The sequence below is a fragment of the Citrus clementina genome, unplaced genomic scaffold (assembly GCF_000493195.1).
Source record: "Citrus clementina cultivar Clemenules unplaced genomic scaffold, Citrus_clementina_v1.0 scaffold_6, whole genome shotgun sequence".
Taxonomy (NCBI): Eukaryota; Viridiplantae; Streptophyta; class Magnoliopsida; order Sapindales; family Rutaceae; genus Citrus; species Citrus x clementina.
Genome location: NW_006262139.1, coordinates 4000499 through 4015711, shown reverse-complemented (window position 1 = coordinate 4015711; position 15213 = coordinate 4000499). Strand labels below are relative to the sequence as shown.

Below are 15213 nucleotides of genomic sequence, written 5' to 3'. Positions count from 1 at the left end.
ATGGAAAACTTCAAAATAATTGAAGTATTTGCAGTGTAGCCTGGGGTTTAAAATAAAATTTTAAAATTTATTGATTTTTTTTATAAATATTAACTTTTCTGAGGATTTAAAAATTTATAGCTGTAACGTAGCCAACGTACCATAAGCTTTGCCCAAATAAATTAAATAATATATAGTAGTGCCGTACAACAACGAAAGGGAAGAAATATTCTACAAATATCTTTAAAACTAAACGTGGACGGTGGATGAGAGTATTGGGCCCATGCTCGCAAGAAATCATAACAAATTAACAACCAAACAAACGTTCAAGAGATTTGAGAATTTGATAAAATTTGAGATTTAAAGAGTATTTGAGATGATATTCACTTGCAGCTTAAAAATAATATCATTTCAACCGTTCCTGACTCCATTCTTGTTACCTCATTCTCATCCTTTTCTCAGCTTCATCAATTCAATGCCGCAGAAACTCTCACAGTCACAGTCACAGTCACAGTCACAGTCACATGGCGACCCTCTTTCTATCTTCAAGCTTTCTTCTTCCCCTCTCTTCTCATAAGCTCTGGCAGTGGCACCCACCTCGAAAACACTTGAGTTTCACAATCTGCTGTGCTTCTTCTTCTTCGTCCAATAAATCATCTTCGTCATCATCATCATCATCAAGGTCTAGTAGAAAAGTGAAGAGCAATGAAGAACTTTACAATGATTTAAGAGAATTTTTGTCGACAGTTGGGCTTTCTGAGTCTCATGTACCCTCTATGAAGGAGCTTTCAGCCCATGGAAGGTTTCTTTTTACTCATCTTCTTTTCTTTTTATTAGGGTTTACATGTATTTAAAAAGAATAAAAGACAGAACTATGATTTTTGGTAATAACGGTTTAGTTTTACATTTTAAACTGCACCCTTATGGTAATTTTACGTTATAATTAAACCCTTTTAGAAGCTTCAGTAAATAATGTAGAAAAAGGAAGCATATAAAGAGAGACAGGTGTTATTTTCTTGTTTATTGAAACAAATTTTCAGTAGTTATTGGGTTGGGCTTTCAATTTTAGAAGGGGAATTTAAATTGAATCAGTAGTTTTGTTTAGTAAGGTTTTATGACAGTCAGTGGGTACCTGACGCTTTTCAAAGCAAAAGATTAAAACAAAGTTGATGATAATACATCTTAACTTTCTCTTTCAATGCTATAATGAAGCTTTATTTGTATGTTCATTTTATCTAGTTGAAGGGGAAAGAAATTTGAAGCTATATGAACTGATTGTATGCCTTTTATTGATTGTTGAGCCATAAAAGAATTGTACGGCAGTAATTTAGTTTCCAACAAATGAATTGGAAGTTTGACTTCTTTCCTTATTGTTTAAATGCTCTATAGGGATGACCTTGCAAACATTGTCAGACGAAGAGGGTATAAATATATTAGACAGCTTCTTAAAAGTTCAACAAAACCCGGCTTCAACGGGTTTGTTGCGGAGAAGAGCTTAGCAGGTCAAACAAATGTAACCTTCTTATGTTCATGAGTTCTCAATTTAGAATAATTCTGCTTTCTATTGATACCTTATGTAATTTAAAAGGTCAGGATGAAAAAGTAGCTAATGAAGTTGAAGATGTTTCATTGTCAGTTGAAGTTTCCAGTGTAAGAGACTGTTTTCCAAGTATAAATACTTATCCAACTGTCAATTCTGTTGACCCTGATTACATGCGTATAGAATCTTCAGCCAATTCATTGTTGCAGGAAACCGAGTCATCTAATTTGAACTGTCAGAATAAGAATGTGGACAATTCAGTTGAAAACATTTCCCTATCAACTGATGTTTCTTTCGTGAAAAACCCTTCTAAAGGGTCATGCATTAATACAGACCTCCACTCTGATGTCTATAGTTTGCCGCCTACAGAATCTTTATCTGATCCATCCTTTGTGGGAGAGGTCTCACCCAATTTAAATGGTCATTATGAGAAGGCAGGTAACGTAACTGAAACTTTTTCCTCATTAGCTGATTCTTCAATCTTGGAAAATCATTCCAGCAGTTCAAACATAAACCCATCTCTCAATTTGGATGAACATGGTTACCTATCCTTACAATCTTCAGACATGGAGGAAAAGGTTGCAAATTTTATTCAGAATGGAGATTTGGATATAATAGACGGTATGATTTTTATATGCTGTAGTTTACATCCATCCATCTCCCAACTTCTCATTTTTACAGTTTATATTGAGTTGATTATTTGGAGCTGCTTGATGCTCAAATAATGCTTATGGCATTTTTAAATGAAATTGATTTTGAGAATAGACAGGGCTATGATATTGAATGGGAGTGCACTGACATCCAAGCAGATTGCCTCTTTCGCAACTGTAAATCATCCTCTTAGGTTAGTTTTGGTACATTGAAAGTGTCTGATCTGTAGCTAATATATTATCAATTTATGAATTCTTGGACTATTTAAATTCTATTTTTTCTTTTTAATGTGTGTTTGCATTGTGGAATAAATAAATAATTAAACATGTGTTTGACAAAAATATGCCCATTTGAGTAGTAATTTACTACTTTGTAAAGCCATAATGGCCCGCCATTCCACTGTTTCTGGCCTATTTGGGAAAGTTAAGGTTTGTATATTCAGTAGTTAATATAAGACTATTTAAATTAATTTTGCATGCCTTAACGTGATCATATGAATGATGAATGACCTAGTACCATAATAGCTTTTTGCTAGAAACAGCAGCACTTTTGAATATAAGCATAATTATATGCTCAATGACTTAAACCATTCTCTTATTTTCCTCTTTCTGGATTTTTGGCCATGTTATGGAATACTGAATGCTTCTGACAATTGAAGTTATTTATTTGTTGCTCCAAACAAGAACACTTGATGCAAAGGATGTGTGAAAAATTTGCACCTTTCTCTTGCATATAGTTTCAAAAATAGTTTTGTTGTACGATGCAACGTCTTCTATCTTAATCCTTTTAGTTTGGTAATTGATTTCCTCATCTGTCATAATGTGAGCTTAACATTAATAATATCTTTTACACACTTTTTATCATGTATGAATGTTATTTTCAGTGAGGACCATTTGGGAACAGGAGTAGAAGGAGCTGATTTTGACAGCTCGGAGGTTGAGGTCATTGTATGTTCTGTATTATAATATTATGATCTTGATTGATTACACATTTGACATGTAGGTCTTGAATTTTGTGTTTCGTGGTACAGGCCAGGAGAAGGGAGAATCAACTCGAGATTGATCATCTAAAATTTATGCTGGTACAAATAGTTGTGCATCATTCCCACTCACTAGTTTGTTCTACGTAGTACGAGGTTTTATTATGCAGACCAACTTATTGGATTGTTGTATCTTTTGGCATGCTTAGCATCAAAAGGAGATGGAATTGTCTCGGTTGAAGGAACAGATTGAGAAGGAGAAGGTATATACTGATTTTTGAAGGCTTGTTTTTTTTTTTGTGTGTGTGTGTGTGTTGCTAGGGCCGGCATTACAGTGTGGAAGTTGCTAGATTCTCATTTCATGCCCATTCCATGGGCCATTCAAAGATATTAATGACATGTCTCCTTTTTAATATAGTTGAAGACATTAAACAAAATATTTCAGAACTGGACTGTTAGACATTCATATGTTGATGAGGCTTTCCAAATAACTGGTTTATGTCCTTCAATGTGGGATGATCTAATTTCTGTAGCATGTGATAGTCTAAAAGGAACCAACACACTAGTTCATCTTTAGGGCTTGTCTATGAATTTTTTGTAGAAAGCCCTTGTATTGTGCTTGTTATCTGCCATACGAAAAGACGTGTGCAATTTCAATATTTCACATTTGGTTCTTTTAAAGGTTTCCGATAAAACTTCCTCTAATTCAAGAATAGAAGATAAAGCTGGGGTAGTTCTGGGTATCAAAAAGAGAAAGAAAACAATGGAAGAAAGAGTTTTCATGTTTTCTGCACCAAATATTTCATCTTCCATTTGTGCAACGTAGTATTTATTGTTTATAAGGTGTTGAAAAGTATGTTGTTGCCAGAATGGATTTCAGCCTTCTGTTAACACTAAACTGAAGTATTTTCCTTTTCCTTTGGCCTTCAGCTTGCTTTGTCTGTTTTGCAAACCAAGGCTGTAACAGAAATCAATAAAGCTGAAAAACTTATCTCGGATAAAGATGAAGAATTAATTGCTGCCGAAGAAAGTCTTTCAGGACTAGAAGTGGTATGGCATGTACTTTTTGGCTAAAATTTGTTTATTATGCTTTTTCTTCTTCTTCTTCTTTTTGTTTTCCTTCCCCAAATTGAATAATTTATGAAGTCTGATCATTTTGGTGGTGATCGGATGCTTCTCTGGAAATTCTTGAACACTAAATTTGAGTGTCATATATGTATTGATTATCACAATCAGAGTTGAAAAACATCTTTGGCAAAGAATAAAATCATTTTAGATTGTGCGTCGCTTACTTTTAAGTTGATGATTGAGCTACATTCCAATTGACCATAAAACATGATGATTGAGGTGATTTCCAGTTTGGTCGAAGAGCCCTTTAATTTTGATTCTTTCAATGAATGTACATACTTAAAATGCTGTATTAATGCTCACTATCCCGTTGTGCCTAAGCTGTTTTAGTGTAGGTTTGTCCATGCAACATATCGATAATCTAAAATTTTGGATGATGTCAGAGTGCTACCAGCTTATATACAAGTCGTGAGTTACATTTTCACATTTTGATTTATTTATCTGTTTCGCCTAGGAATAATAATGGTGTTAGAGCTCTCATTTTATGAGTGGCTTAACTTAGACAGAGAGAGAGAGAGAGAGAGAGAGGAATATTCACATGTAATTGTTATGAATGGTTGTAATCTTGGGAGAGGAAGAGATAACTGTTTACATTGCCTTGCGCCAATCAAATGAAGTATCTGGGTTCCATATCTGCAATGCCCGCTGACAGAGGTTAATTTTTCTGATTTTATTAGGTGGAGATCCAATACTCAGGAGATGGTGAAATTGTGGAGGTAGCAGGCAGTTTCAATGGTTGGCATCATCGGATAAAAATGGATCCTCTGCCATCTTCTAGTATCATTGAACCCATTAGATCAAGGTGTTTGTTGCTCTTTCATTTGTCTGATTCATACCCTCATAGCTAGTTCTTTTATTTTTTGGTAGGTGTTGCTATAATCAGAATCAGATATTTAACTTTTTATATCGCATTAGTTAATGTTTTATGGTTTCCCCTCATTAACTGAGACTGCAATTTTGTGAAGTTGCTGAATTTCTATTTCAGCAACTGTTCCCTCATTTATGATGTCAAAATTCTTGGTGATTAATGGTCAGGCTCATTCAGTTATTTTGGAAGACATTGGTAATTTGTCCAGTTTAAGGATATTCAATACATATGCTACATTTTTTTTAAAAATTAATCCAATTCAAGGAATCTGTAGTCTGCACAGAGGTGTGGTAGGTTTCTTCCTTTAATATCTATACCTTTTGCTCAACTTTATGCAGGCTTAGTTTCTTTTGGATCATTATATAATACCCATCTGATATATTAGATAATCATGCAAATTAAGGGAAAAGCCTACGAGCCGACAAGAAACACAGTTTGCATCTACTTTAGTATCAATAGGGATTATTACCACATGATGGACCTTGGGAAATAGCCCAGGAACTCAGGTACTGCAATGTTAATGAAATTGTTTGCATTTGAGCCAAGTTTATATTTTTTCCCCGATGATTGGTATTTTAGGTTAAATCAAGACAGTAGCTGATATAGTTAAATGCATTTTGAAGTCTAGGTAGCTGATATAGTGAAATGAGTTTTGAAGTCTATGCCTTTCCCAGCCTCTTGGCTACAATTAGGATTTCTGAAGCCAAACCTGCCTCACTTGACATTGTAAGAGTAAGATATTCATTGGTGAAATAGTAATTGATGCTAATTTACTATCTGTGAATCACCAGTGTTTTGAAAATAAACTCTTATCAAATTTCATGCTTTATGCGGGTTTTGCATAATTCTTTCCCTGTTTTTTTTTTTTTTGGGTTACTTGTTATTCCTAACTGGGAAAGAAATATGCTCATTACAATAACATTTTACCAGGAAATCCAGACTTTGGTCAACGGTGCTATGGCTTTATCCTGGGACATATGAGGTTTGATCATACAACAGTTCCTTAGTTTAATTCTGAAGATTACTATGAGTTCAGTTATAAGCAACTTTCTTGTGGCCAATATTGACTGATAAGTTTACTTGCTATTAGTATCAAATGCATGATAACATTTGCTTTTTAGTTTTCTTTGTCATGCCAGAAACAGTTGAGATTTTCCAAAAGTCTTGAGCTGCTGCTCAAATATGAGTAGGTCCATCTCTGATGTTCCACGGGTACTCTTTGCTTAATGAGATCAGAAGTTTGTCTTGATGATAATATATTTCTGATCAATACTTGTTCGGAGCGTACTTGTTAACTTAATTTGGTGTTTTCAGTCGAAAATGAATCTAGATGCACATCTAGTCCAAAAATTTTTAGGGGGAACTAAGAAGATGCACTTCAGTATAAATCCTCTTGTTCTGTCCAGAGTTTCTTCACCCTTCACCCTTGTAGTTCTGAAAGAAGCCTTTACTGAGTGAAAAATGGAAAAATAAGTGCTCTTTCATTTAGTTTTTCTGCACTTCTGGTGAAGTTAGTATGTTTATCTTGTTTCTTAGCATTGACAGATGTCCAGCCAGTATTAAGGCATAGACTTATGTTTGTTCAATTGGAAATGAAGATTTACATATACAAGTTTCATGCCAGCACTTACTTTAGATGTACCTTTTAGGTGGAATGAGACTCACGTGATCTGCCATCCATTTTGTCAGCAATCGGAGTGCTAATTATAGTAGGTGCTGACAGAGAAACAAGGCACATAGACCAAGAAGTGAATTATATACTTATATATTAAGCTAACAATGAGTATAGCCTGTGGAAAAAGGACTGCTACCAGGATAAAATGGTGAAATAGAGTCACCTTGCTGATCTGGTTGCTGAAGAGTCTTAAAATTGCATAGTGAATTAGTTGGAACCACTTGAAGTAGGATGAAGGGTGGAGGAAATAAGATATGGCTCCAGACTTGATCCTCCTTTGCGGTTGGGGAACAGGATCAATGACACTTCGCAGCCATTTTGTGTTTTAGTAGCTAAGAATACACACTTAGCCTACCTAAGAGATAATTTATTAGGTGTTTTGTATAAGTGAACAAACAAACACAACGAAATTTGGTTAGCTGAATTGTTGATAAAAGATTTTCAAGAAATATTTTGCTACTTCAAGAAATTAGGACAGAGAGGTGAGGGTTGGCACTGACACTATGTTTTCCCCATAACAGAAAAGGGTTAGGATTGGGGAAAACAAAAAAAAAAAAAAAAGAACTAAAATTAATGTTTTATTTTTCAATCAAGACGGAAGCACCAAAATAGGAATAGGATGATTCCCCTGAATTGCCTGTTTATTATAAGAATGATTATTGCCCGCCATGAAACCAGTGCCTATCTCATGCTGAGTAGAAAATATAAAAGAAGACAAGATAGCCTTATCAACACACTAGGGAAGACCAACAAAACCAACAACTCAACATCAACGATGCACAATCTACAGCAAACAGCTCTTTAATTTCAATGCGCATTGTAACAAGAGAACACATAATAACGGGGCAAAATGCTTAAACATACCAGATCAAATTACCCAGAGAAAATGTTACAATATATTGTTGAGAGAATCGACACAATGAAGCTAGGAAAATTAAGCTCAAAGAGATGCAGACTGAGAGTCAAACTGAGGGTGAGCAAGGCTGAGAGCTCTAAATCGACCACTATGGGGACAAAATTAGGAACATGTGATTCACCGTTGTTTTAGTTGACTGAATTTACTGAAAAATTCAGACGAATAACGCGTTGTAGTTGCTGCAGCTTTTCACGGCAGTACCAGTAGGAATTCCCTGCTGGCCCCCTCTGATACATGTAATATGGGTGATATCACTCTACTGAGTGGATTGCAGATGCACAAGGGATAGTTGCTCTACTCTCGATAATTTTTTTTTTTTTTTGAATGGGTGTTAGACTAGGGACATTTGCTCCACTCTAATACGACGTTTATATATGAGGACTAATTGTGAGAGAGATAGTTGAATAGTTGTATATTTAGTGAGGAAGAGTTCAGCCCATATAGGACTACAACAATCATGGACATGAAACACTAAAGTTCCCTGTTTGGTTTTAGCAGGAAAGAATATCTGAATTGTAGATGATACTTGTGATTACCCGGTATCCCTTGGGGGAATTGCTTCCAATGTCATCACTTGCCAGATAAGCATGTATAATCTGGCAATTCTGGACAGTACTGGCCATACTCTTTATGAATAATATGTTGCAGCAAGAAGGCCATCATTTATTCTTATTTTCATAGGTGCAGCCCTTTTGGGAGGATGCAAGAAACTGAGGCAAAGGCCCATATAGTATGTGCATGATTTCTGAATTTCTTGCAGCTGCTAGAAGTGGCTTCTATTTAACATCTTATCTAGGTTTTCTGTTTGAGATATCTTTTGTTTTCAATAATTGTTTCTGTGGAGTTGATTTTTTTAACATTTTGTTGATTGTAGATAAAATTCATTGTCGATGGTCAGTGGAAGGTTGATCCTCAACGAGAGTCGGTTACCAAGGGTGGCATTTGTAACAACATTCTTCGAGTGATATGAATGTTGGAGAGATTTTTTATTTTCTTTTGATCCCCAAGGTAAATTGATTATTTACTTGTGCGTAAATATCGAATCGAAATCCCATTTGAGTACTGCCAAATTGTTGTGTTGTCTCTCTGAAATCTTATTCTGAAACCTTTAAGTGGATATCATGAGGAGTCAATAGGAAATTTTGCGCCAACTGCTATTGGAATTTTAGACATTTCTCTTATCTTCTGTCAATTGTATAAACTATGAGTACTCAATAGTGTGCTATTAACTAGTAGATTTGATCTTTAAATCGTAAGCCATATGTGTGGGGAGTATTGTTTTCTGAGAGCTGTAAAATTTAAGAAAATTTAGATATATTCCTGATTGAAATATCAAGTTGCTTAAACTTTGCAGTGCCTTTTTTTTATCTTCCCTTTGTGCATGTTATTAATATACCATTATTATTATTAGGCGAAACATAGAATACTTACGGTTCATATTGCACAGGGAAAAGTGATGGATCGGTTAAATCACATATGCTATCTGGTGGGAAATACCAAAGGTGGATGCTTGCTTGCATGCTGATTCATTCAGCTTGTGGATTGATGCGGTGCAGAATAATGAATTAGCTTAATAGGCTTAAATGCCTTTTTCTTTTTTTTAACACATGTTCATTTGAATAAGTATTTTATATTAGGGAAAAAGGGTCACTGTCAATGCCTGAATAATCCCCGGATTCGTAGGGGCAGGTGGCATGGTCAAGAACAATAACAGGTGCTGGTGGTGCCAATATACAATTGTCTTGAACAAGGTAGTTGCTAGGAATGTATTTTTCTGCTGATGATTAAATAAAAGTTTCAAGTGTCGGACTCTTTTTTCTTCAATCATTTGAATTATTAATTTTTTCAAAATTATTTACGAGCTAGGATTTGTTGAGTAGTAAATTATTATGCAGAGTGTTGCTGCAATGTTTGCCCAGCAGCCACTGCTCAGAATCATTTTACATGGAACTTGAAACGAAAGTAGTTCTTTTATCTAATGTGCAAATCTATATTTAGAACTTAGAAGCTCTCCTCTTTGAATCGAAGTGGCTGAACGATTATAAGTATTGAACATACTAAACAGAGCAGAAACTTGGAGATTAAAATGCTGAACCATGGCTGGAAGGCCAGCTAATGAATGGACAGAGGAACGTGCAACTGTTCAAGTAAAGCTCAAGAAGTCGGTAATCTTTATAATATTTGATTACAAGTGGGAGAGCGTGTTGAGACCACGTGGAGAAGGTCCCATATATCTTATATTGGCTTTAGCGTGTCTCTTTCTTCACCTCATTCTCCTCTTTATCACTTCTGGCATCAACCAAAGGCAAAGTGTAAAATTCAGTTACTTGTGAAACAACAGTCAAAATCCCTACTTCCTATTTTCAAATGGCTTTGGTAACTACTGCTACTGAAACTCTCTGTCTGAAGAACCCATTTGCAAACTTACTAACCCCTTCATTTCCCATAGCTGCAGCAGCAGCAGCAACTTCTGGGTTTTTGCCTTGTGCATTGTCTGCTATAATGAAGGAGAGAAGGGGTTTGCTCTGTCGGTCTTTTGCATTAAAGAATGAGGTTATTGAAACTGCTGATGGAGCTCAACAAGTAGAAGAAGAAGAAGAAAAGAAAGAGATGGAAAAGCCTCGAGAGACACTGCTTTACTCCATCGCTCCTCTACCTTTGCTATTCGATGCTGCTCTTCCTGGAGGTGTGATTTTATCATGCATTATCCTCTCAGCTACTTTGCAACTACTTTTTCATCTCAGAAGTATATGTTATGGTAACGATTGTTAGGTGCTAGGTAGCTCAATTTCAGACCTAGTGATTTTCCCTGCATTTGTTCTTATAAGTTGTATTAATTGCAAGTTTTCGTAATTTGATCCTGAATGGAGTATGCTAGCAAGTAATTACATAGCGCATCTTTTATGGCATGTTGGATTGAATGGGGATTTGGTTTTTGGGGTAACCTTGATAATTGGCTTCTATGAGTAGAACTTCATATTTTGTACCTTTTAAATTCAGGATGCCATTCTTGATGGGAAAGTTTATGATTTGAGACAACCCAGGTTTCTCTGTCACAAAGCATTTACCTCATATTGCTACATTAGGCATTTAATTGGGTGTTAATGAGTTTTGTAATTTACACATCTTAACACATATTTTTTGGTTTAAATATCTGGACAACAGGTGGGACTGTAAGAGCCCTTTTTGGGCCTTTTGTTGAGCTTGTGAAGTCGTGGAATCTTCCTGACTGGCTTGTGCATTGGGGTCACCCAGGCAACATGGTACCTAAATCTTCCTTTCTGATTTCCTCGATTGATCTACTTAATATCTCTAACTTGCAAGTTTCTTATGTTTATTTTTCTTTCCCTAAATTCTCAGGCAGTCGTGCTCTTTGCTATGGGTGGTTATGGAACTTATCTGGGTTTCCGCATACGCTATTCTGATGATATGGTAAGCAACTCATTGCAACATATGTTAATCAGCTAAGCCTTTTCATTATCACAAATCACCTTGATTTATTGTTTTGAGCTTTTCAGGAGGAGAAGGCCAAGGCCAAAGACTTGCACCCAAAGCTTCTTGGTGGGATGTTCTTCTTCTTTGCTCTTGGAGCAACAGGTGGAATTACATCACTCCTAACTTCGGATAAACCTATCTTTGAAAGGTAATTTGCAAATTAACATTTCTTCAGAGACAATTAGTACTTGGACTTAACTGGGTTCTATATTTCCTTTGCAGTCCGCATGCTGTCACTGGTTTCATTGGCCTTGCACTCTTAACCATACAAACTATTTGGCCAGCATTATTTGAGGTGATATATAAATTTACTAGTACATACGCATTTTGTGGACCTTCACTACCAGCAAAGTTTTCTTATTTCTTCCTTCATAATCATTTACAGGGTAATCCTGGATTAAGGAATGTTCATGGATCTTGGGTAGCGGGATCATGCCGTTGTTCCTCATCCATCCTTGGACTTCAGCTTGGCCTCAGTTACTAACAATATTATTTTGCCGATTCATTCACCTGGGACTATGTTGTTATTCATTCTCTCATTCTTGCTCTATGGCTTGCGGCTAGGGCAAAAGAGACAGGAAAAACATTACGCAAATTGGGATGGTATTTTTACCATAAAATTTTCAGTGCTTGTATCAACATAAAGCATGTAAGTTCTTGTCTTAAGACCTCATTTATCGACACTTGTCTTAAGACCTCATTTATCAACAATGTAAAAGCAAATTACAAAAGAAGTTGCTGTAATCTATAGAAGATGCTAGCTAGTCGGCACGGACGTGTTGAGAAGAACAAATATAGTTTTGTTTAGGGTTATTCTTTTATTTACCAAGTTGTACTGACAGTAACCGTTTAACGTACGCCTAACATATGGAAAACATTAACGCCCGCCGAGTTCTGTCATCTTTAACAATTAATTATCATTGAATGGCTAAAATATTGTTGTCCTAACCGCAGTAGCATTTGTTTTTTTCGTTTGAAATCTAAATGAATATGAATTTTACTAAAGTTGAATAGGTTTGGATGTACATATTTAAATGACACATTTATTTTTCTTTTTTCATCATCTAAAATAAGTGTGAAGTTGTTAGTTTTCTGAAAAAGAAAACGTCTGCATATGATATTTTGACATATATAACCTTATAAATATTAATAATATTTATATTTATTTATTAAACAATGACAAGTTATAAATAAATTATTTGATTAATTAAAAATTGATAATGTGTACTTTAGTAAAGGATGAAAAATAAAAATTATATCTAGCACATATTTTTTGACATTAATATATGATACGTATAAAGTTATTTTTAGTATATTATATGATATCTTTCTTACTAATTACGTACACCAACCAATTACTATTTAATCATTTGAATTAAAATTAATGTATTAAATAATATTTAAAATCTATTAGAAAAATTATAATTATAAATATAAAGAGATGACTTAGTGTAAAGAGCACTCACCTAAAGGTCTATTATGTTTAAAATTCTCATTAGTATAACAAAAAATTTGAATGGACAAATAAAAATAATAAAAGGAAATAAATGTATTTGATAGGGGTGTTAATGAGAGAGAATATTAAAACTCTGTTAAGATATTTTATTATTTAGATAAAAGTTAGAATATTTAACTTTTTTTATTCACACCTAAACATCTTATAATCATATATAAGTTAATAGAAAACAAATAAATTAAAAATTTTTAACATTTAAAAATAATTAAAGATTCAAACTTTAGACAAAAAAACAAACAACCCTACATCATGAGTCAACTTTCCAGGTAGCGTTTTTTCTCATATAGTGCATGCACAAAATCGGTACAACTAGTTTTTAATCAATCATTAGACTGTATATTGCCACCATCGGTATCTTCCGAATCAACCCTTCCAGCATCCCCCTTGTCAAAATCTTCTTCCCATTCCTCAAAGTCATCCAGATCAGAGCCATCCAAGTCTTGATCTGATTCCATCCTGGAATTATCAGGTAGATTGATTTAATGGATCCCTTGATTCATACAGTAGAATAACCAACCCCTCTCAAACCGGAATCTTCATTTATGTGGTGAGGAATTTTACCTTTTCGATATCTACCTGCACACCAACCTTTCAAGTAATAGTTGGCAGTATATGCCAAAGCCAATAGCTTCATGGTAGATTTAGCCAACATTTATCCTGCTTTACTTTAATCTGAATAGCCACTTTATCTTGCTTCACATTTGCAAGCTCCTCATTATAACACTGCCTAACTAGATCCATCTGTTGTTCAAAGTCTCTAAGTAACAATAGTTCTTTTTTTCTCTCCTAAGCTTGTTCCAAAATTAGGCTCGTAGAAAGCCTCAGCCTATTGACTCAAAATTCGCATTTCTAGCTCACGTGCTCTATAGTATTAAGAGCCGTATTCATGGCTGATATTGTTGCTTAAAAAAAGTTTTGCAGTGAAAATTAAACATATAGAATTACGCTAATCTAGAAATCGTATCTTATTTTTACGTTGTAGTAATTAAGGCTCCCAAGTCACTATCAATCACTACCAATCTTGTTAAATCACACTACCAAAAAAATAGACTATTATGATAGAATTTTTATAATAATATTTAAAAATTAGTCATTTATCACAAAAATATGATAGATTCGTGCTAGAATTTTTATATATCATAAAGGCATAATAGATTTGTGATAGCTTATTTATCTATCACATACACATGATAGCATATTAATATTTTATGAAACGGTGAGTTTTGAATGAATTAATTTAGGCATAGAACGACGCCGTATCTTGAAACCACCAAAAAATCGTAAGTGGTAGACTCTCATTTGAATGACTTCAAATGGCAAACCCTAATTTCCAAATCACACACAAAAACAAAATCACGTTGCCAGCCTCTGCACAAACACACAAAAACCCAGAGAGAGTCGCGGGCGCGCGAGGAGTGAGAGTTGAAATGGTGACGTTTCTGAAACCAAATAAGACCGTGATCCTTCTTTAGGGCCGTTACGCCGGCCGATTGTGAAGTCGTTCGACGACAGGACCCGCGAGAGGCCGAACGGGCACTGTCTGGTAGCGGGGATAAAGAAGTAACCGGGCAAAGTGATCCACAAGGACTCGGCGAAGAAGACAGCGAAGTAGTCACGCGTCAAGGCCTTCGTCAAGTTGGTCAGCTACCAGCACCTGATGCCCACGCGCTACACTCTCGACGTCGATTTGAAGGTAGTCGTGACGGCTGATTCCCTCCAGAGCAAGGACAAGAAGATGATAGCTTGCAAGGAGACCAAGAAGCGCCTCGAGGAGAGGTTTAAGACTAGCAAGAATCGTTGGTTCTTTACTAAGCTCAGGTTTTAGATTTTTAACCAAAGGAAGAAAACGACTTGTCGTTTTGTTTTGTTTTGTGTTATTGAAAACGCTTTAGTTGTTAAAGTGCGAATTTTGAGATTTATGTAGTGTTTTGTGAACTTATTTTTTTTCTGGATCTGGTACTATTTTTATGTGAAAAAAAAATCACGCTGCCGACAAAAAAATTGGTTCTCTGTTGCACTGCTTGTGGTCAACAGATTGCTACTCTTCGTTTTCATCTTCGTCTTTACTCTTCGATCTGCTACTGCTACTACTTGAACAATATGCTCAAGTTCAGCCAGCCTTTACTTCATCGTTTTCTTATATTATATTCTTTTGATTTGATTTGATTTTTATGTGATCTATACATCGTTTATTTTGATCGATCTGCTTGCTATTGGTATTGTTGTAGTCCTAATGCAGGAGGGACGACCAATTACTTACTTTAGTGAAAAAATGAGTGGGGCAGCCTTAAACTACCCTACTTACGATAAAGAGTTGTTTGCGTTGGTCTAAGGAGTTCGTGATTCACACCAATCATGAGTCCTTGAAACACCTTAAAGGCCAACACAAGCTGAACAAGAGGCATGCTCGATGGGTAGAATTCATAGAGACATTTCCATATGTCATTCATTACAAGTAAGGTAAGG

General features: G+C 35.3%; 2 protein-coding genes and 1 pseudogene across 8 annotated transcripts; all 3 read left to right on the top strand.

Moving 5' to 3' along the window:
• The first annotated feature begins 282 nt into the window (after positions 1 to 282).
• Positions 283 to 9560, top strand: LOC18039031 (protein PTST homolog 3, chloroplastic). 7 transcript variants are annotated; one of them, XM_024181740.1, is made up of 14 exons: positions 289 to 781; positions 1369 to 1481; positions 1568 to 1629; positions 1729 to 1957; positions 2084 to 2140; positions 2285 to 2363; positions 3054 to 3117; positions 3201 to 3251; positions 3359 to 3412; positions 4080 to 4199; positions 4955 to 5079; positions 6076 to 6127; positions 8611 to 8744; positions 9184 to 9560. In XM_024181740.1, exons 1-13 carry the CDS (start codon positions 504 to 506, stop codon positions 8704 to 8706), a joined length of 1380 nt encoding a protein of 459 aa, XP_024037508.1. In that variant the 5' UTR covers positions 289 to 503; the 3' UTR covers positions 8707 to 8744; positions 9184 to 9560. The 7 variants fall into 7 exon arrangements, with proteins under 7 accessions (XP_024037511.1, XP_024037509.1, XP_024037510.1 ...); XM_024181738.1 differs by having other exon boundaries at positions 287 to 781; positions 1729 to 2140; positions 3054 to 3111; XM_024181737.1 differs by having other exon boundaries at positions 287 to 781; positions 1729 to 2140.
• Positions 9561 to 9773: 213 nt separating this feature from the next.
• Positions 9774 to 12111, top strand: LOC18038384. The gene is given in 8 exon segments (XM_006428381.2): positions 9774 to 10422; positions 10902 to 10999; positions 11097 to 11168; positions 11255 to 11379; positions 11454 to 11526; positions 11617 to 11644; positions 11647 to 11683; positions 11685 to 12111. Coding segments are annotated over 8 exon segments (783 nt in total). The 5' UTR covers positions 9774 to 10103; the 3' UTR covers positions 11716 to 12111.
• Positions 12112 to 13973: 1862 nt separating this feature from the next.
• Positions 13974 to 14801, top strand: LOC112097245 (annotated as a pseudogene).
• Positions 14802 to 15213: the final 412 nt, after the last annotated feature.